General features: G+C 27.6%; 2 protein-coding genes across 3 annotated transcripts; both read right to left on the reverse strand.

Annotated features, from left to right (window-relative positions):
- Nucleotides 1–1,392: 1,392 nt before the first annotated feature.
- On the reverse strand, nt 1,393–8,676 carry LOC111039611 (probable phosphoserine aminotransferase). Its single transcript, XM_022323194.1, has 9 exons — nt 8,263–8,676; nt 8,100–8,173; nt 6,294–6,421; nt 2,823–2,938; nt 2,599–2,760; nt 2,241–2,335; nt 1,955–2,124; nt 1,631–1,888; nt 1,393–1,546 (listed from the first exon to the last, which is right to left on the reverse strand). Exons 2-9 carry the CDS (start codon nt 8,163–8,165, stop codon nt 1,432–1,434), a joined length of 1,110 nt encoding a protein of 369 aa, XP_022178886.1. The 5' UTR covers nt 8,166–8,173; nt 8,263–8,676; the 3' UTR covers nt 1,393–1,431.
- A 3,039-nt stretch (nt 8,677–11,715) lies between these two features.
- Nucleotides 11,716–19,860, reverse strand: LOC111039612 (probable phosphoserine aminotransferase). Of its 2 annotated transcripts, none has more exons than XM_022323196.1 (3): nt 19,611–19,860; nt 13,525–13,598; nt 11,716–11,877 (listed from the first exon to the last, which is right to left on the reverse strand). In XM_022323196.1, exons 2-3 carry the CDS (start codon nt 13,588–13,590, stop codon nt 11,746–11,748), a joined length of 198 nt encoding a protein of 65 aa, XP_022178888.1. In that variant the 5' UTR covers nt 13,591–13,598; nt 19,611–19,860; the 3' UTR covers nt 11,716–11,745. The 2 variants fall into 2 exon arrangements, with proteins under 2 accessions (XP_022178888.1, XP_022178887.1); XM_022323195.1 differs by lacking the exon at nt 19,611–19,860 and adding an exon at nt 13,688–14,136 and having other exon boundaries at nt 11,717–11,877.
- Between the last annotated feature and the right edge of the window lie 2,847 nt (nt 19,861–22,707).

Consider the following 22,707-nt stretch of genomic DNA (forward strand, 5'->3'; position numbering starts at 1 on the left):
GCCTCGAATCGCGATTGTCGTAAAATATTGGTCCTGCAACGAAATATTTCTACAAAAACCTAAGTTCTACTATGCTTTACTGGGGTCCTAACGGAAAAAATTTCATTGGATTACGCGTATAGTGAAGACCACTGTCTTCTCATTTTTGTTTGTATGCCTAAATAAATAGTTTCAAGGTATTGTTGTGTACTTTGTAGATAAATCATCTATATACTAAAGACCATTCAATTGAAATTTCTCCAGACTTTTTTTTTACTGAAGTAATAAAATGGGTACACTTTTCGATGATGTTTGAACTGTCGAAATAATAAAAATACACACTGTACATAAAATGTTCTTTCAATCTATTGTTTGGAATCCAATTTTATGTTATCAGGGCGAACTAAAAATAAAATATTATATATTAGGTAAGTTTGAACGCTAAATATTATTATTTGTAATTGAATGATTATAATTGTTAAACATTTGTTTTAAACTTCTGCAGATTATATGAAGGTATATTAGTTTTAATGAGTTTAAATTCTAAAAAGAAGACTTTTTAAAGAATGAAACTTAAACTATAGAAATGTACGCTCAATTTAACATAACAATAAAAATGTTAGTACTATTAAAATTAATAATTTGTTTAGATTTATTATACGTGATCTGTACAGAGTACATTTTAAATGTGACCAGTGGCCACTCAATAGATTTTTAATACAAATTAATACTAAGCTTTTGAAAAGAAGTAGACTCAAAACACAACGGAAAAAATATAAAAAAATCAATGATGACCATCATTTTTATAGCTCTAATAATTAAAAAGACAACGTTCGATGTTATAGTGTTAGAGTTTAAGACTGAGACTCAAATGGCAAGCACTGATCAATAATATGATTATCTGTGTTTTTGCGCGTGTCCTCAAGTTTCAAGGTTTCAGGGTTTCAAGTAAGTCTATAAATTCATTATTTTAGTCCCACGTTGGCCTCCTGTTGAAAATCGTGTTTTTGAGAGAACTGAACGCTAATTTATTCCGCTATCTGGGCGCTACCCGTCCGTGACATTGATTTATCCGTTCGACCTCCTCGGTAATAATAAAATATCCTATTTCGCTAAAAGCTCTCTTTTTCTCACTCCCACTTCTTCATTGTTTGTCTCTCTCGCTTAGAAAACTGTTTATTTGTTTGTTTGTCAATGAAAAGCAAATCAAAAAGGTATACAATATATATACCAGATTTGTTTTGTACTGTCGAAGTACTAAAACTCAATCTCGTGGTATACAATTACTTCAAAACAAACTAACTTTTGACGATCAGATTTCCAAAATAGAAATACTGTTTTCATATTTTCTGTTTGAAGGAACTGTAATTTCTCATTCCCTTGCAGATGTCAACAAAACAAACAAAACAAAAACAAAGAATATATAATATGTATTGAATAGTTTAATTCTTTTTAAACTGAATATTGCGGATTTCGTTCCTGGAACTTAGTCATAAAGTCAACTAGAATTTTTACTTCGTCTAAAGTCATGGCATTATACATGGCTGCTCGAACACCTCCCACTAATCTGTAAACAAACAAATAATTAAAGAGTTGCTTATAATCTCATGTGAAACAATATGAAAATACAAATACAATATTATATGAATACCTGTGCCCTTTAAGCTGTAGAAATCCTAAGTCTTGTGCTTCTTTTAGAAACTGCTTATCAGCCTCAGCTCCTGCACTAAGGCAGAATGGCACGGTTATGCGGCTTCTAGAGTCCTTAGCCACCGGACATGAATAAAAGCCTCGAGAGTTCTCAATGACTTTGTATAAAAGATCGCTTTTTGCCTTTGAATTAGCTTCCATAGCAACAAGTCCTCCTTGCTTTTTCACCCATTGTAATACAAGTGAAAAAATATAAACTCTATTCGAATTGTTAAAATTATAAAAAATACTTTCATTTAAACATGCTTTAAATTAACAAACTCACATTAATGTTGGAGGTGTGTTAAGCAAAGAATTTTCTTGAGTGAACAATGTGTAGTCGAAAACTTGTGGGCAAAGCGGGCTTGGTTTTCCTAGAAGGTCCTCGCGTATAATAATTGCAGTTATACCCGCGGGACCGAGGTTTTTCTGCGCACAAGCTATCACCACACCAAACTTTAAGTGAAATGACAAAATTAATAGGATTACGTGTCTTCAATCGAAAAGGTGATACATCATCATTGAAAAAAATAAGTCTGTCGTATTCGATTACATATATCGAAGTAATTTACCTTGGTCACGTCAAATACCTTCGTCATAATGTTGGATGACATGTCACATACCAATGGTACACCATTTGTCTCGGGAATGAAGGGAAATTCAACTCCTGTGGAATTTTAAAATAAAACAATATTTATTTCAGACGTTATTTCTTAAAATTAAAGTTGAAAAAAATTAACATATAATTTCAATAAAATATGTTCCTGTATGTACCTTTATATTTCGTTAAGCTAATTATAGATGTATTTCAAATGTGCGTTAATTTGAATAATGCACAGTTTAAATAAGTAACTTGTTATTAATCTATCATACATCAATAACTAAAAATTTATAATTTAATATACTACAAAATAAATAATAAATCTTTACCGTTCACGGTTTCATTATCACAATAATACACATATGCAGCTTCTGGGTCTAGATTCCATGTAGATTGATCTGGAATACCATTAAATTTCTCCGGTTTTGGAAACACATGATTTACGTTTAAGTATTTAGATGCTTCTTTAGCAGCTTTAGAGGACCAAACGCCTGTCGAAAAAATATCAGAGGTTATAAACATATATTCATTAAATTTAAATTAAGTCAATAACCTGTCAAAATGTAGTCAGCTTTTGAACCTCTGTGCAATAAGTTCAATGCTACTGAAGCAAAAGCACCGGTGCCTCCTCCTTGCATCAATAATATTTTATAGTTTTTTGGGATGTCACTGTAATATTAAATTTCATATTTGTATAAATGATATGTAAAATTGATAATATGAGATTAGGTTATAACAATTCAGTATAAATATTTAATAATAAATTAAAACATCATTTTGGTAATATTTAAAAAATGTTTATATTGCTCCCAGAGAATTACAGTGCACACAATTAAACGTTCATTAAAAATATTCAACATAGTTAATAATTAACTTTCCCATCCTTCTTGTGGCATTGGAAGGAGGTAAGTCATCGTGACCAAATTTAACATAAATTAATTTTTCATGACGATGAATGAAATCAAAGAGATCAGCATAAAAAAAATTGTTCTCTCCTATAAGTAAGAATCGCCCTAAATTAGTTATATAATAATATATTCCATAATATTTTGCAAAAATAATGTAAGAAAAAATAATCGTTGTCGCAAAATGTTTAATTAAGTTATTTATAAATAATAAAATATGCTTTGTTGGTATTGTAAGTCACTTAAATTAGTGTATAAGATATATTTTTATTTATCTCATAATTATTAAGAAACTTATAATTAAAAAAGTAGTAAAGCTAATTTTAACTGCAGGTCAATTTCATTTTATGTTCAAAACATAGTTATATAGTTTAACTTAAATTTCATATTTTTCAAAAATATGATATTTCTAATAAAAAATAAGTAGAACAACTTTAATAAAACGTATTTACTGATTAATAATTATTTTCTTATTTATTTAAAGACTAAATATCACAGATGAATAATATAAAAAAATTAATATTATTTTTAGGAATGTGCATATGATTTGAATTTTGAGTGATAAAAAAAGAATCAATCAATTGGATATCAACTGTAAGTATTTTTGAAATTTTCGAATTTCTTAAAATTTGCAAATTTTCTCAAACACGAGAATATTCATATAAGTTATTTTATTATACAATAAGTACCTACTGTGGTTTAAAAACCTTTTTATTTGAATAATGTAAGTATGCACTAACATAAATTAATTTTATGTACATAAAAATATTTTCTTCATAAAAAATTAGTAACAACGTTATTATACAATGCATACCTAATGAAATATGTAAATTAGATTTGGAAAATTTATTACAGATATATTTATTTTTATATTGTCAAGAAGCGGAGCTACGTTAATGTATTACAATCATGTTTATTTTTTTATTTCTGACAACACTTTTTGGAACAAAACAAATGCTTTAAAATCTTCAACATCAAGGGTGATTTCTGTTGGTACTTTTGAAGAAAAAAATTAGACAATTATAACCTGGGAAGTATTCCCAATAGGTATTTTTTTTTATAAATGAGAAAAATATCAAAAAATAGGGAATGTTAATTATGTATGGAACATCATTAGTATGTGACATCTAGCAAAAACAATGTTGTTAAATAAATAACAATTTAAAAATATTGAAAATAAACAATCAGCATTCATTCTTTGATAGACATTCAAGTTCGAATTATTAGAGATTTACCAAATTATTTTGTTAGCTCATTTTAGCTCAATTCGTCCCTCAGATTTTAAAATATATTATTATTGATTTGTCGGAGTTTCAATGATTCAAACTAAATATAGTGAAACTATTACGAAAAAAGTCTGAACCTAATTTTGCAAATTTTTTAGTCACAATTAGAATTATAGTAACGGATGAAATATTTAAATCTCTAAAAGACTTAAGTTTAGTTTTTATGATAGAATTATTACAAAATAACCTAAATCAATTTCGTGGACAACAGAAGTGTCCGTAATTTAATCATCTGTTCTTTTACAATTGTTCGACTGTATTGTATTTAAATGTTATTGAACGTTTAAAAAATAGTGTTCCTAACAGTATCATACATATGACCAGTTCTTAATTCATATGCATATATCTGTGTGAACTTTTTGTACAAAAAATATTGGTAGATTGTAACTTGTAGTTATATAATTGTAATAATCTCTATTAAAACGATAGGTGTACATTTTTTAATACCAAGATAACAATTTTTAAGCCATCAGTATAGGTGTTAATTATATTAAACATATAGATATATAATATGTATTTGGTATAATACTGTCACAATTTTTTTTAACGAACAGTGCATAATGCATTTGTATATATAGCTCACTGTATTAGTATTAATTCATCACTTTTATTTGTTTAGATAAATTTAGCATCATTTTAAATCATGCAATACTTAAATAAAAACTATTACATTATCTTTTTAATACCTATATCACTCAATAATATAGCATCACTCAGAATTTTTATTTTTAAACTAAATAATCAGTAAAAAAGCGGACCTGTGGGTAACGCTTTTCTGTAAATTAGATAGAAATCACTTTAATGAATAATGAATATGTTAAATTTGAATTCAATGACATCAAATCATTGTATATAGGTACAAAAAACGATTTCATTCGAATAAGACTCAAGATGGGCTTATAAGTTTATTTTATGATATTATTGTGATTAAAGTGATGTATTTTACTATTAGGTACTTCAGTATATAAAATAAATTTTCTTGAAAAAATTGCATTTGAAAATCTCATTCTGTGTATAAAATATAAAAATATACAATTAAAGTGTCATGTCTCCGAAAATAATATTTTTAAATTACAACAAAATAACTAATATCGTTATTCTTAGTTTAAATACATAATTTCGTTAAAATTTTATATTTAAATGTTTACAAGAAAAACTGTGCTTATATATTTTTTAGATTTTTTGGTTACAGTATAATCTATTTATGAGAATCATTGTTCAAAATAATTGTCAATCATTAGCTATAAAAATTGAACATTTTATACATTTTTAACTGCAAATTTATTTGTATATTTTCGAGATTTTTGTGAATTTTGTTAAAATTTGAACTTTATAGCTGCATATAAAAAAAATCGAACCTATATATCTTTTATATTTTTTCAACTGATATTATGAAAATGTATAAGGTACCTTGTATTAAATCGTTATGAATTTTCAAATAGTTCAACCCTCCAAAAAAATTTTATTTTAAAGAAAAAACACTGGAAATTGAAAATGGCTATAAGACATAGCTCAAAACGTTTCAAAATATTTATGTACACAAATTTGGTGAACATTTAGCTACAATTAATAGTTTTTGAATTACAACAAAATAAGAAAATAGAACATCAGAATGTTTTCATTTACGGAAAATCTCCGTTTTTCCTTTTTTTATTTTTCGCTGACGCTTTTGAAAGATATTGGAACTTTTACCTCTATTTTTTTTTAATACTCTAATAAACAAAAATAAATTATGGTTCCCTTTCTCATAACCTGCACGCGGTACGAAACTATGAAATTTATAATAAAAATAACAAATAAAGTAATAATTAATAACATCGTGTTTATATTTACAGTAGTTCTCTGTACAACTCAATAGCTCGGTTGTTGATGGCCGTGTACTCAGATGACCGGTGACTGAGTTCCATAACGCTGATGCCGCAACCACAATCCAAGAGTTCATCTCTGACCTGTTCCAGAACCTAAATACGGAAATAAAAATACATCTATTGTACAACGGCCTTCCCTACTGACGGATGGGGTGCGTAGCTGCTCACGTGAGAAAATATGCTATTGTACGGGGACACAGGGCGATTGATTTATCTTTAATTACAAAACAACAATGGTCGTGGCTTCTAATTTTTTTAAATCATCGAGTATATGTACTATAATTAGATTGTTAATTCTATAAGATATAGAAAAATGTAGTTAAGTTTCAAGTAGAAACTTAATTTAATTTGCTTTAATTTGTAAAAGTTACAGGTTAAATAAAAAAAGGTGGTTAAGTGGATCCACTTTGCTGTACAGTAGGTGCCGAGTATGTCAATGTAATGGATGTGAATACGAATGATATAAAATCATTTTTAAATGAAAAACGATGATGGTTTGTCAATATAATAAACCGTAAACTATGTATAACATGATATTACTAATTACTGCTATTGAAGTGATTCTTTTACTATTAGTAATACAGTATTAAGGTTGAATTAATTTTTTGCCGAAAATATTACAAATAAAAATGTCACTGTGTGTATAAAATATAATAATAAACTTTAAAAATTTTAATTACCCGCTAATAATATTTTTCAATTACAACAAAATAATTAAAATTGTTATTCTTTGCTTAACTGTGTTTGTATATATTTTTTAAACGTTTAATGAGGAACCTTGTTTTTAATTTTAAATAAAACTATTAAAACTAAACAATTTATAATCTTAAGCTTCAAAATAATTTGCATTTTTGCGATTTTAATAAATATTGTAAAAAGTTGAACTTTAAATGCTAATAAACCTCCTACCCATAGCATCTTTAGTATTTTTGAATTTATATACAAACTTATGAGAAACCTTGTATAAAATTTCTAAGCTGTTCGACAGAGGGAAATTTTTTTATTGATAACTATTAATTATAGAACAAAAACTAAAAAAATGTCTATTAATAACTTAAAAAGAATTAAAACATTAATTATACCATGTATAGAAAAAGTTATTATAATTATAAGAAAAAACTTTCAAGTATTTACGATTACCCATTTGTGTTTTGATTTCAACAAAATAAGAAAATCGTTCCATGAGAAATAGTCTACGTGTATAAAAATTCATTTTGAAAAATATTGAATTTCAAACGTTCATAAAAAATTAATTTCGGTTAATATTTTTTTTTTTAAGGAGGAAAACTAATAAGAAATCGTTTGTTACATTTTCAAATCTTCGATATAAAAAGAAAATTGTTGAAACTCAAAATAATTTGAAAATGTTTGTCATTATGAAGATAAAAATGTACTATGAATTTACCTACACTCAACTTATGTTATAAATTACACTAATTACAATTTATGAGAAACCTTGAATTAAATGTTTAAGTTTTTTTGACAACTTTAAGCATTTTGATTTTAAATGAGAGGAGTTTCACAGATACCCAAGCAAGCTGACAAACATTTGAAAAAGTAAAAAATTAAAAATTGTACAATAAAAAGTAGTAAAATAATTTTTTTTTTCTAAAACGTTATGCTCTAATGATTTCAAATTTCAAGTTATAAATAAATAAATAAATTGTTTTCATAACGCTTAAGGTTACCAAAAAAATTACTGTTTCGTGACTGGAGTTTCGCCCCTTAACAAAACATGCGTTTTTTTGTGAGGTATTTAATGATAGTCTACCTGTTTGGGGATCTTTGCCGGTCCAGCCCCGAAGTTGATCACTTGCTTCAACGAAGACTGCGTCATATTTCGTCCTATAATAAAGTACACAATATGTATGACTGTACAGTTCGGTACACTGACATTTCCAATAGACTGCAGTGAGTAAGATGCAGAGTGTTACCTGATATTATAAAATTATTCGCAAGAGAGAAGACAAACGTAGACGCGAAAGAGCGGCAATATTGGTTGAGTCAACGAAATACGATTCACGAAGATAATATTATATTATTGTTATAATAAAATATATCTACGGTCGTGATGCAGTTCGACGAGCGCGTGGCTGTAGTGACACCGACTGAATGAACGGCCGGTCGAACTAACCTAACCGAACCGGTTGAAAAATATAACCGTCCGTTGAGTGTGTTTGTGTGTATGTGTGTGTGTTGGATCTGCTGAGTCGTCACAATATACGCTATATTATTATAATAACCCAGACTTGTTTCCCGGAGGAGGAGGATAAATAAATTGGTTTTTTTTTTATATAGGTACTGTTGTTCCACCACTACTACCACTATAATGTACATCACATAATATAGGCGTCACCACTACACGTTGATCAGTTTTCGTCGATAGTTTTTCGACAATTATTTGCCCCAGGGATTAACCACATCGCGCGATCGACAGCAAATAATCTATGCTACGCGTATTGCGAGATAACGCGTATTGTCGTAGACCCACTACAACAAGTCTATATACGCACACACGTGACGAATATAAAATAGTATAATAATTACAGTCGTAGTATTTAAGTAATAATTCAATAATTGTAATAATTCGACTGAGTATTTAAACGCGGCGGAGATATGAAATTATAATTCATCGTGGGATGACGAAACCATTTAAGCAAAAATGATAATTATTACATTAATGAAATAATTAATGTCATACAAAAATCGTAATCGATTCGTGGAAAATAAGACCTCTTAACACGTGATAATCTCAGTCGGATCATATAATTAAGACTGTTATGTCAATTGGGACTATACTGTCTATTGAAATAACGTTTAAGAAATAATTATAAGATAATTCAGAGAACACTTCCTTCGCGCCTCATAAAACGTTTAAATGACGTTTAATAAAATATGTGTAAATATATAACAGATAGCAGCGGCTATCTCGAACCTCGTCAGAAAGTCCGATTTGAAAATAGTTAGACAAAACTACTGTATAACATGAAATATAATTATGAACTTGAACCATCGATAATGACCTAGTACCTTTATTGCAAGACGCTTGGTGAAAGCCTATATTTTCATAGATCATTAATCTTTGAGTTGAATGTGGTAATTATTAAATATGGTATAGAAATGTCCATTCTGAGATAGGTAAGGCCTCAAATTCCATCTTAAGTTAAAACTTACTATGATTTATTGTATTTTATTAAGTTTAATAAATAATAAATATATTATTCAACGTTACAAACAGTGTAGAAGATTAATACTAAATTATGCGATGGTGATAGTAGGAGTACTTACTAGTTACTACTACTATCACCACCCACTAGTAGTAAAAAAAAAGGTGAAATACAAAGTACAGTACGTAATGTTATATATTTGTTTTTCCTTTCATTGCCATTAAAACATAATATTAAGTGCGTTGATGACAAATTACATTGACAAGCCATTGACGTAGGTATACATAATATTATATGCGTTCACTTGTTTGTATTAAAATCTAATGAAATGAATAAATGAGGCAAATAAAATGATAACAGCTAATTTATAGTATTTCTAAAAACGAATCAAACTACACAAAAATATACATGGTGGGTTAGGTAATTTCCAAAAAAGTTAAATGTATTATCTTTTATCCAGGTACACGAAAATATTATCATTTTAGCAATTTATTAATTATTATTCATGCGTTTTATATTGGACTCATTACTCGAGAATCGATAAATGTTGAGAAACCCCGATCATACAGTTTAAAAAAAAATGCTTAGAACTAATTAGCCAATTAAGTAGTTTATTTTTTGGGGAGGAATTCATTGAATGGGTAAAACATGTATAACCCATAATAATAAAAGGTAAAAATATATGAAAATTAAAAAAAAAAACATTTATTCGGCTGGAAATGTACCAGAATTAAAAAATTTCTTAGGAATGAAAAGGTCGCCACGCGTAAATAGGCAATACACAAATACAGCCTGGCGCTGATAACCTACTATACATGCCTAGTGCGGTGACGCAGTATATCATTCACAAACGTTTATAAAATTACCTAATTTGTGTTTCATCTTCGGGTAAATTCCGAGTGAAGTTTTACTTGATGTTTAATATTTACATATAGATTATAGATTCAGGGTACATTCAGAATTAAATCCATGTATAACATTTTACCCCAGTCGACTACGTTTGTGTTCTGGAATCAGCGTATCTAAGTTTAGGTCACTTGAATCACTATTCAAACTTTATTTGGCGCCACTCGATAGAAATTTCCTTTCTGTGTTAAGAACCACCAAAAATGTGTGAAAAAACGGAAGAGCTATATGAAATGAAAAATAATTGAATACCTCTGATATATTATATCATTAAGAATGTATTTATTATTTTATTTTAGATTCTGAGCTGAGTGATGAATACATTGATTTTACAATAATCTGTATTCTTTTTTATGTTAACGTTATTCTCATTTAATTTTCCGTCGGAATCTGTCGTCACGATTTTACGTCTTACGGATTTGTTTGCAAAATTAGGAATTATATTAAATTTGGTAAAAACCTTGTTAGCACTTCAAAGTTACTTTTTTAAGGTGAACATTTATAAAAAAAAAACAATTTCAAGAACAGGACTTTAGTGGTTTAGTGTAAATATCCTTAAGGCTTTAAAATACCCGAAAAAATGAAAAAAATAACCTTATAATATTGAAAAAAACTTCTTATTTCTATTCAAATGTACACGAAAAGTATATATACTATACTACTAGATTTGGAAAACAATAAAATGTGCTGCTCTAATTAAAAGATTTATTATAAAAAGTATTGAGAACGATTTTTTTTGCCCTATAGCAATGTGGCCATAATAAATATATTCCGGTAAAAAATAAAATACCTATCCGCCTATACTTAATTATTTACAATATATTAGTATGTTAGTATGGTAATATTTTAACTCTTCCAAAAACAAATTTTCTGGAACTTCTTAATATTGGTTCACACTTTTGCAGTCATACAGTAAAAACACCCCATTACCAGTTACCGCGGTACACAACGATATGACATACATCATTATGTTATGTATTTGATACAGATTACAGAATACCTATATNAAATGGCTATAAGACATAGCTCAAAACGTTTCAAAATATTTATGTACACAAATTTGGTGAACATTTAGCTACAATTAATAGTTTTTGAATTACAACAAAATAAGAAAATAGAACATCAGAATGTTTTCATTTACGGAAAATCTCCGTTTTTCCTTTTTTTATTTTTCGCTGACGCTTTTGAAAGATATTGGAACTTTTACCTCTATTTTTTTTTAATACTCTAATAAACAAAAATAAATTATGGTTCCCTTTCTCATAACCTGCACGCGGTACGAAACTATGAAATTTATAATAAAAATAACTAATAAAGTAATAATTAATAACATCGTGTTTATATTTACAGTAGTTCTCTGTACAACTCAATAGCTCGGTTGTTGATGGCCGTGTACTCAGATGACCGGTGACTGAGTTCCATAACGCTGATGCCGCAACCACAATCCAAGAGTTCATCTCTGACCTGTTCCAGAACCTAAATACGGAAATAAAAATACATCTATTGTACAACGGCCTTCCCTACTGACGGATGGGGTGCGTAGCTGCTCACGTGAGAAAATATGCTATTGTACGGGGACACAGGGCGATTGATTTATCTTTAATTACAAAACAACAATGGTCGTGGCTTCTAATTTTTTTAAATCATCGAGTATATGTACTATAATTAGATTGTTAATTCTATAAGATATAGAAAAATGTAGTTAAGTTTCAAGTAGAAACTTAATTTAATTTGCTTTAATTTGTAAAAGTTACAGGTTAAATAAAAAAAGGTGGTTAAGTGGATCCACTTTGCTGTACAGTAGGTGCCGAGTATGTCAATGTAATGGATGTGTATACGAATGATATAAAATCATTTTTAAATGAAAAACGATGATGGTTTGTCAATATAATAAACCGTAAACTATGTATAACATGATATTACTAATTACTGCTATTGAAGTGATTCTTTTACTATTAGTAATACAGTATTAAGGTTGAATTAATTTTTGCCGAAAATATTACAAATAAAAATGTCACTGTGTGTATAAAATATAATAATAAACTTTAAAAATTTTAATTACCCGCTAATAATATTTTTCAATTACAACAAAATAATTAAAATTGTTATTCTTTGCTTAACTGTGTTTGTATATATTTTTTAAACGTTTAATGAGGAACCTTGTTTTTAATTTTAAATAAAACTATTAAAACTAAACATTTTATAATCTTAAGCTTCAAAATAATTTGCATTTTTGCGATTTTAATAAATTTTGTAAAAAGTTGAACTTTAAATGCTAATAAACCTCCTACCCATAGCATTATGATAAACCTTGTATAAAATTTCTAAGCTGTTCGACAGAGGGAAATTTTTTTATTGATAACTATTAATTATAGAACAAAAACTAAAAAAATGTCTATTAATAACTTAAAAAGAATTAAAACATTAATTATACCATGTATAGAAAAAGTTATTATAATTATAAGAAAAAACTTTCAAGTATTTACGATTACCCATTTGTGTTTTGATTTCAACAAAATAAGAAAATCGTTCCATGAGAAATAGTCTACGTGTATAAAAATTCATTTTGAAAAATATTGAATTTCAAACGTTCATAAAAAATTAATTTCGGTTAATATTTTTTTTTTTAAGGAGGAAAACTAATAAGAAATCGTTTGTTACATTTTCAAATCTTCGATATAAAAAGAAAATTGTTGAAACTCAAAATAATTTGAAAATGTTTGTCATTATGAAGATAAAAATGTACTATGAATTTACCTACACTCAACTTATGTTATAAATTACACTAATTACAATTTATGAGAAACCTTGAATTAAATGTTTAAGTTTTTTTGACAACTTTAAGCATTTTGATTTTAAATGAGAGGAGTTTCACAGATACCCAAGCAAGCTGACAAACATTTGAAAAAGTAAAAAATTAAAAATTGTACAATAAAAAGTAGTAAAATAATTTTTTTTTTCTAAAACGTTATGCTCTAATGATTTCAAATTTCAAGTTATAAATAAATAAATAAATTGTTTTCATAACGCTTAAGGTTACCAAAAAAATTACTGTTTCGTGACTGGAGTTTCGCCCCTTAACAAAACATGCGTTTTTTTGTGAGGTATTTAATGATAGTCTACCTGTTTGGGGATCTTTGCCGGTCCAGCCCCGAAGTTGATCACTTGCTTCAACGAAGACTGCGTCATATTTCGTCCTATAATAAAGTACACAATATGTATGACTGTACAGTTCGGTACACTGACATTTCCAATAGACTGCAGTGAGTAAGATGCAGAGTGTTACCTGATATTATAAAATTATTCGCAAGAGAGAAGACAAACGTAGACGCGAAAGAGCGGCAATATTGGTTGAGTCAACGAAATACGATTCACGAAGATAATATTATATTATTGTTATAATAAAATATATCTACGGTCGTGATGCAGTTCGACGAGCGCGTGGCTGTAGTGACACCGACTGAATGAACGGCCGGTCGAACTAACCTAACCGAACCGGTTGAAAAATATAACCGTCCGTTGAGTGTGTTTGTGTGTATGTGTGTGTGTTGGATCTGCTGAGTCGTCACAATATACGCTATATTATTATAATAACCCAGACTTGTTTCCCGGAGGAGGAGGATAAATAAATTGGTTTTTTTTTTATATAGGTACTGTTGTTCCACCACTACTACCACTATAATGTACATCACATAATATAGGCGTCACCACTACACGTTGATCAGTTTTCGTCGATAGTTTTTCGACAATTATTTGCCCCAGGGATTAACCACATCGCGCGATCGACAGCAAATAATCTATGCTACGCGTATTGCGAGATAACGCGTATTGTCGTAGACCCACTACAACAAGTCTATATACGCACACACGTGACGAATATAAAATAGTATAATAATTACAGTCGTAGTATTTAAGTAATAATTCAATAATTGTAATAATTCGACTGAGTATTTAAACGCGGCGGAGATATGAAATTATAATTCATCGTGGGATGACGAAACCATTTAAGCAAAAATGATAATTATTACATTAATGAAATAATTAATGTCATACAAAAATCGTAATCGATTCGTGGAAAATAAGACCTCTTAACACGTGATAATCTCAGTCGGATCATATAATTAAGACTGTTATGTCAATTGGGACTATACTGTCTATTGAAATAACGTTTAAGAAATAATTATAAGATAATTCAGAGAACACTTCCTTCGCGCCTCATAAAACGTTTAAATGACGTTTAATAAAATATGTGTAAATATATAACAGATAGCAGCGGCTATCTCGAACCTCGTCAGAAAGTCCGATTTGAAAATAGTTAGACAAAACTACTGTATAACATGAAATATAATTATGAACTTGAACCATCGATAATGACCTAGTACCTTTATTGCAAGACGCTTGGTGAAAGCCTATATTTTCATAGATCATTAATCTTTGAGTTGAATGTGGTAATTATTAAATATGGTATAGAAATGTCCATTCTGAGATAGGTAAGGCCTCAAATTCCATCTTAAGTTAAAACTTACTATGATTTATTGTATTTTATTAAGTTTAATAAATAATAAATATATTATTCAACGTTACAAACAGTGTAGAAGATTAATACTAAATTATGCGATGGTGATAGTAGGAGTACTTACTAGTTACTACTACTATCACCACCCACTAGTAGTAAAAAAAAAGGTGAAATACAAAGTACAGTACGTAATGTTATATATTTGTTTTTCCTTTCATTGCCATTAAAACATAATATTAAGTGCGTTGATGACAAATTACATTGACAAGCCATTGACGTAGGTATACATAATATTATATGCGTTCACTTGTTTGTATTAAAATCTAATGAAATGAATAAATGAGGCAAATAAAATGATAACAGCTAATTTATAGTATTTCTAAAAACGAATCAAACTACACAAAAATATACATGGTGGGTTAGGTAATTTCCAAAAAAGTTAAATGTATTATCTTTTATCCAGGTACACGAAAATATTATCATTTTAGCAATTTATTAATTATTATTCATGCGTTTTATATTGGACTCATTACTCGAGAATCGATAAATGTTGAGAAACCCCGATCATACAGTTTAAAAAAAAATGCTTAGAACTAATTAGCCAATTAAGTAGTTTATTTTTTGGGGAGGAATTCATTGAATGGGTAAAACATGTATAACCCATAATAATAAAAGGTAAAAATATATGAAAATTAAAAAAAAAAACATTTATTCGGCTGGAAATGTACCAGAATTAAAAAATTTCTTAGGAATGAAAAGGTCGCCACGCGTAAATAGGCAATACACAAATACAGCCTGGCGCTGATAACCTACTATACATGCCTAGTGCGGTGACGCAGTATATCATTCACAAACGTTTATAAAATTACCTAATTTGTGTTTCATCTTCGGGTAAATTCCGAGTGAAGTTTTACTTGATGTTTAATATTTACATATAGATTATAGATTCAGGGTACATTCAGAATTAAATCCATGTATAACATTTTACCCCAGTCGACTACGTTTGTGTTCTGGAATCAGCGTATCTAAGTTTAGGTCACTTGAATCACTATTCAAACTTTATTTGGCGCCACTCGATAGAAATTTCCTTTCTGTGTTAAGAACCACCAAAAATGTGTGAAAAAACGGAAGAGCTATATGAAATGAAAAATAATTGAATACCTCTGATATATTATATCATTAAGAATGTATTTATTATTTTATTTTAGATTCTGAGCTGAGTGATGAATACATTGATTTTACAATAATCTGTATTCTTTTTTATGTTAACGTTATTCTCATTTAATTTTCCGTCGGAATCTGTCGTCACGATTTTACGTCTTACGGATTTGTTTGCAAAATTAGGAATTATATTAAATTTGGTAAAAACCTTGTTAGCACTTCAAAGTTACTTTTTTAAGGTGAACATTTATAAAAAAAAAACAATTTCAAGAACAGGACTTTAGTGGTTTAGTGTAAATATCCTTAAGGCTTTAAAATACCCGAAAAAATGAAAAAAATAACCTTATAATATTGAAAAAAACTTCTTATTTCTATTCAAATGTACACGAAACGTATATACTATACTACTAGATTTGGAAAACAATAAAATGTGCTGCTCTAATTAAAAGATTTATTATAAAAAGTATTGAGAACGATTTTTTTTTGCCCTATAGCAATGTGGCCATAATAAATATATTCCGGTAAAAAATAAAATACCTATCCGCCTATACTTAATTATTTACAATATATTAGTATGTTAGTATGGTAATATTTTAACTCTTCCAAAAACAAATTTTCTGGAACTTCTTAATATTGGTTCACACTTTTGCAGTCATACAGTAAAAACACCCCATTACCAGTTACCGCGGTACACAACGATATGACATACATCATTATGTTATGTATTTGATACAGATTACAGAATACCTATATAATACTTACATAATATTAAAATTGTTAGGCTATGAAATTTGAAGAACTTTGGCAGTAATCAATAAATAATCTAAGCTATTAACAATTAAACAATTATTAAATAATAATATTGAACTAATCCATTACCTACCTAAACATGATTAATTTAATTTGCAATTATGGACGATTTTTGTATTTTTAAATAATAGTATATTTTTTATCACAAAAAATAATTATACTTATATAATAATAATAAATAATAATAATATATATATTACTAGCTTAAGATGTACGGGTAAAGGTATAAAATGAAGGAAAAAACTAGCATTACTTTTGACTGAGGTAGAACCTCGTATCGAAAAGCAAGAGTATACTTAATATAAAAATTACAAAAATGAAATGTTGACGAGAGAAATATAAATTGATTAAATATTAAAAGTAGGTTACAAAAATAATAAATAAACAAACATTACATGTTTAATTTTAATTTTGACTTAGTTTTGTTTTTTAAAAAAATAATGAGAATATTCAGAATAGTATAAAATAAAAATAAAACAGATATGTATCTTAAAAATATAGAAAAATCAGTTTTTCAGCATAAGTTTAAAATAAAGGTAGTTATTACAATTTAATATATTATTAGGAATCACGTCCAGAGACTTTAAACCAACTTATAAGTACGTGTTTGCAGATTTTTTTGTTATTTATAAAAGGTATTTCGAAAAATAGTATAGCTTATTATTTAAGATAAAAAAATATAATTTTTAGTAAGGGCAGATTGGGTTAAGTAACTATAGATAATGGACTACTGTCGGTCTATATACTGCAGTTTAGAATAACAATTAAGTCCCCCTCCCCCAACCAAATTGATTAACCGTTATTATTACCGTTCGACGTTTATAATTTATAATTTAAGATCAGATTCTTCCTAACTTAAAGGTTCATGTCTTGTAGTTCTTCAGCACCTATTTAGACTATCGATAAATATAATATATGAGTATCTGCTCAATATTTGTGTAATTTAAGTATTTTTTCGAAATAACTTTGAAAACTTATGCTTGAAACAGCTTCGTATACGTTTGATAAAAAAACGCCTTTTAATAAGATCATTAACATTTTATCTCTGATTTTAAATTGAAACAAATATTTTACAACCTAAAAATAATATTTGCGGATTATTCTATTGTAATTCTTTGCAATAGATAAAATACAAATTGAAGTTATCAAAACATATGATTAATAATATCATCTAAAATATTTTAAAAAGAAAAACATATTTGTGTATATTATTATACAATATTATAATCTTACTCAAATATTATTTGTTAATTTTATGCATAGAATCAAAAAGTAAAATTGTAGCAACATCTAACATAATTATTATAATATTATATATGATTATTGGTTATGCGTATGCATAGGTAATGGTAACTGGTAAGAATAGTACCTACATCCTGGTAGCTGGGTGAAATAAAACAGTTGTGCAATATGCAGAAAAACAACTGATTTACAATATACCAATATATACGTATGTATTGACTTAAATCCCCCTGTATAAATATTTATATTAGGTAGATCTATATTTTTTAGTTTCTTCTCAATCAAGCTACACTGCTTTTAATTTTCAAAATCGAATCATGGACCACCGGGTAACTTCCCAGTATCCAGATACCCTGCAGTGAGCTATCCCAGCCCAGACTATAGGTATACACATTTAGACATTTGGTAATCATTTTCTTTCTGTGAATAGAATAATAAATATCTGGAAATCCCTCCGAAAGGTTTTCAGTTTTTAATATATTATATTGTTACTAAACTTTTTGAATATATCCCTCTTAGTACATAGAATTGATTTTATTTCTTATACTTTTGTTCATGCATAATACATAGTATACCTTCTACTATGCTATTTAATATTATACGTTATCGATGTATCAATTTTGAATATATTACAAAAACACATACTGTGTATTTGCGTGAGAATTGTTTATGCAATTTAACTAAAATAAAATAGGTATATTTTAGACGTGATATGATTTTAAATATAATTCGGTACCTCTACATATGAGATTTTGCAATTTTGGGAGTATAGGAAATTTATGATTTTAGTTTCGAGGATTGCTCATTAGTATACAAATATACATTTTATTACGTAACTGAGTGTAATTAAATATAACTGTGTTTCTTTTTGCAAAAATAACGGGTTCAGACATTTAAAAACATGTTATCGCGTTTCTTATTGGAAAAAAAACGATAACAAAGGTCATTTCAATTATTGTCAATGTACAGTGAAAACTTTACAAGTTCAAGACACAGATAACTCTACCTACTCGTACTTAATTATGTAGATTTATTTTACATTATGTTGATAGTTTGCTTAAAAGAAATTCTCATCAGTGTAGTACCTATATAAATATAATATTTTTACAAACAACAGCAGGTTATACTATACATTATTTAATATGATAATATGCTTTGATTAAAAATTGAAAAATCTAAGCCTTTAATGTTTTAATAAATTTGAATTAATCATTTGAGGACAACTACTTCCAGAAAACAGCATTTTTTATAATTTATAATATAGACATAAAAGCCAAACAAGAATTGTTTGAATATAATTTAACTATTTAACAAACCTACGAGGAAATATGATGCATTACTTGAAAATTGAAATGAAAATTATTTTAGCTAAAATTCGTGTACTGCAAATTGTTAAGTATCGTTTAACGGCGGTAAGCATATACCTAATAAATAATAATAATGTACCTAATCAGTAAGCATACATGAATACAGTACTTACATCATACATCATACGCAACGCCTGCAATGGTAATTTTTCAAGAATTATTTTCTTATATAACAACGTGTTGACATAATGGCATCTGTCATCTTATCTTATATGTTAACATCGTAGTCGATATCATTAACAAAACTGTCGTATATAAAATATAAGTAATCATCTCCCACAGGGATAGTGTAGACAAATGGTTATGCATGGCTCGGTCGTCGGTGAATATGACAAACTGCCGGAAAGATGTTGTTCGGATTACGTGAAAGCTTCCAACAGATTGCAATTTGTCGAGTCCCCCTGACGAATACCTTTACTCTTGGATTTTCAACCCTAAATATTTAAAATAATATAAATGTTAGGTGTGTGTAGAACAAAGCATTTTCCCAGTAGCAGCAGCTTTTTATTACTAGTAGGTACTTTTTTTAACTGCCACAATTTATATACAGTATTTACAGTACTTTAAATTAACTAAAACTAGTTAACAGAACAATGAATGAAATTTAATTTTAAAAGTAACAACAAGATATGGTTTTGTAAGAATTAAGAATGGTTATAGTTACACTAAAGTATTGAAAAATAAAATTATTTACATTGTGTCAAACTCGTGTTTTCTTTTCATCTAAAAGTTTCAATCGCAAATATAATCATATTAACCATCTTAAATGTAAAAAAAAATATTTATATTTGTTTACTACATTATTATTATACCTGTAAATGTATAGAATGCGATGTATATATTTTATCTAACATCGTTTCCAATATTGAATATTTGTATCTAGTAATAATAAGTTTAATTTAAAAATTATTATTTTTCAAACTATACATACCTCCACATCATAATATTATCATAAGTCGTAAACTCATAACCTCAGAGTTTGAGCATGACGAAGTCAACAAAAGGCAAAAATAAATAAATATGAGATAGGTAATAGTGCGTATATCTCATATCAATAAGACGATATAATTGTATCTAATAAAGTTTATAGACATAGCTGTTATTATCTTCACATTTTCTCTCATGATTCTTCGTATCAAACATTTGAATTTTTCATGTACAGCTTTAATTAATATTGTATTTTGGAAATAATGAAAAATCGATATAACACTCAATTGAATATAATTATAATTATTATTAAATATATAATTACCTAATATTACTGTTATAAAATAATATAAAAATTAAAAGGATTGGTATAATATTGCATTTATCAAACCAATATTTATATCTAAGTATTATTTATATGTATGATTAGGCTATGAGCCCAATTGTACAACACAATTTGTAATAATGAATATGAATATTATAACAATAAATAGGTAAACGCCAAACAATACGGCGATTATAAACAAATAAAAATAAAACAAAAAATTAAGCAAAGGTAAAAACAGTAATAAGTAATAACAGATGAAGTACTAAAAAAAAATAAATAAATTAAATAAAATAAAACTTTCTAAGAGAAGCATAGGTGCTCGTTACAAATGCGCATCATACGATGGATTGGATTATTTCTACCATATATTATATTATAATATTATATTATATACGATATACCTATCATATTAAACTGTTATTTTATTACTGCACTTGAGCCATTCGGGCGCTAATTCAATAAAATAAATATACCTAGTAACTAGAATCTAATATTTAATATTTTAATACCTCATAGACTAAAAAACTTTGTCGTTAAAGCCTTGATAAATTATTTTTAAAAAAACTATTTAGAATTGTAATATTATTTCTAACAGAGAAAAAACAAATTAAGAAAATATTTCTTATTATTAAAACTGTAGTAGGTACAGTTTAAACATTATTTTTCCTTATTAAAATAAATATATTAATGGGAAGTTTTTTATGGATACATACAATTTATTGTAAATTTGTTATTTATGAAGTACTGTAAAACGGTGTGAGGTTGGACTGTTATTATTGGTCTTGACAAGTTTCTACATTTTGGTGGGTGGGTTATAGCTCGTAGGTGTATTAACTTCAAACTTATATATTATACCGAACTTCCTTAACTTTTCGCTGGAATATTTACTATTTAGGTGGTACTGACGGTTAACTGATATTATATGTGATTTATATTTTATAGAATGAATATAAATTATTTTAATGGTACTGGCCTTAAATGTGAGGCCAACATATTTTGAGCGTCTATCTTCTATATGTACCTACATAATATACAGTCTTGGGTAGTATTCCGAGTACAGTATTCTGAATAACTATTAAGAATATTTTTTTAAGAATTTTATCCAAGTCTGATAATTATAAGTGTAGAGGAAACTAAATAAAAAAAAAAAATTGAATATTTGAGTATTTCAGGTCAAATATAAAGTTAACATAAGAAAATCTATAAAATAATAACATTAATTTAATGCTTGAATTAATAATGAGCTCAAAGCAATGACATGATATATTACAGTATAACACAAATATTTTTTTAAGTTTAGAAAACATTACAAGCTATAATATATTTAGTAAATATATGAGTGCATTGTAGGTACTAGTGTACAGTACTACAGTGTACTACTACACTTATATATTATAATGATCACAAAAATGAAACGACGAAAGCATTAATAATAAATTATTGATACTCCCGATTACTCCGACCTCATTAGTAAACACGACGCAACAAATATAATTTGAAAGATAACATATAATATCACACCTAATGTATTTATAGATTATACAAGTTTTGGCATCACATCGATATACGTCGTTTCATATTTAATACGTTATGATAAAAATATGTAATATATCATAATTTGAGTCCGTTCTTTACCTAGGCATAAATCGTGAAATCAACATTTATTCTCATTTGAATTACGAACTAAAATAAGCGCTGCTGCAGTGAAGAAATACTAACGCAGTTTAAGTTGTTTTCCGCCATTTACTGTTTTCATAAAATGTTACATAAGTGAATACGTGAATTAGAATTTTGAGGTGTCAAAAATAAAATGTTTCCGTTTTATAAATCGATAGTTAGAATAATACCCCCTTATATATGTACGCCGGGCATCTGGGCCAACTATAAAAGGGAGACAATTAAAAACACATCCACCGCCACGGCAGATGCATGTTTTTATATTGTAATCATGGTTA

Source organism: Myzus persicae, unplaced genomic scaffold (genome assembly GCF_001856785.1).
Source record: "Myzus persicae strain clone G006 unplaced genomic scaffold, MPER_G0061.0, whole genome shotgun sequence".
NCBI lineage: Eukaryota > Metazoa > Arthropoda > Insecta > Hemiptera > Aphididae > Myzus > Myzus persicae.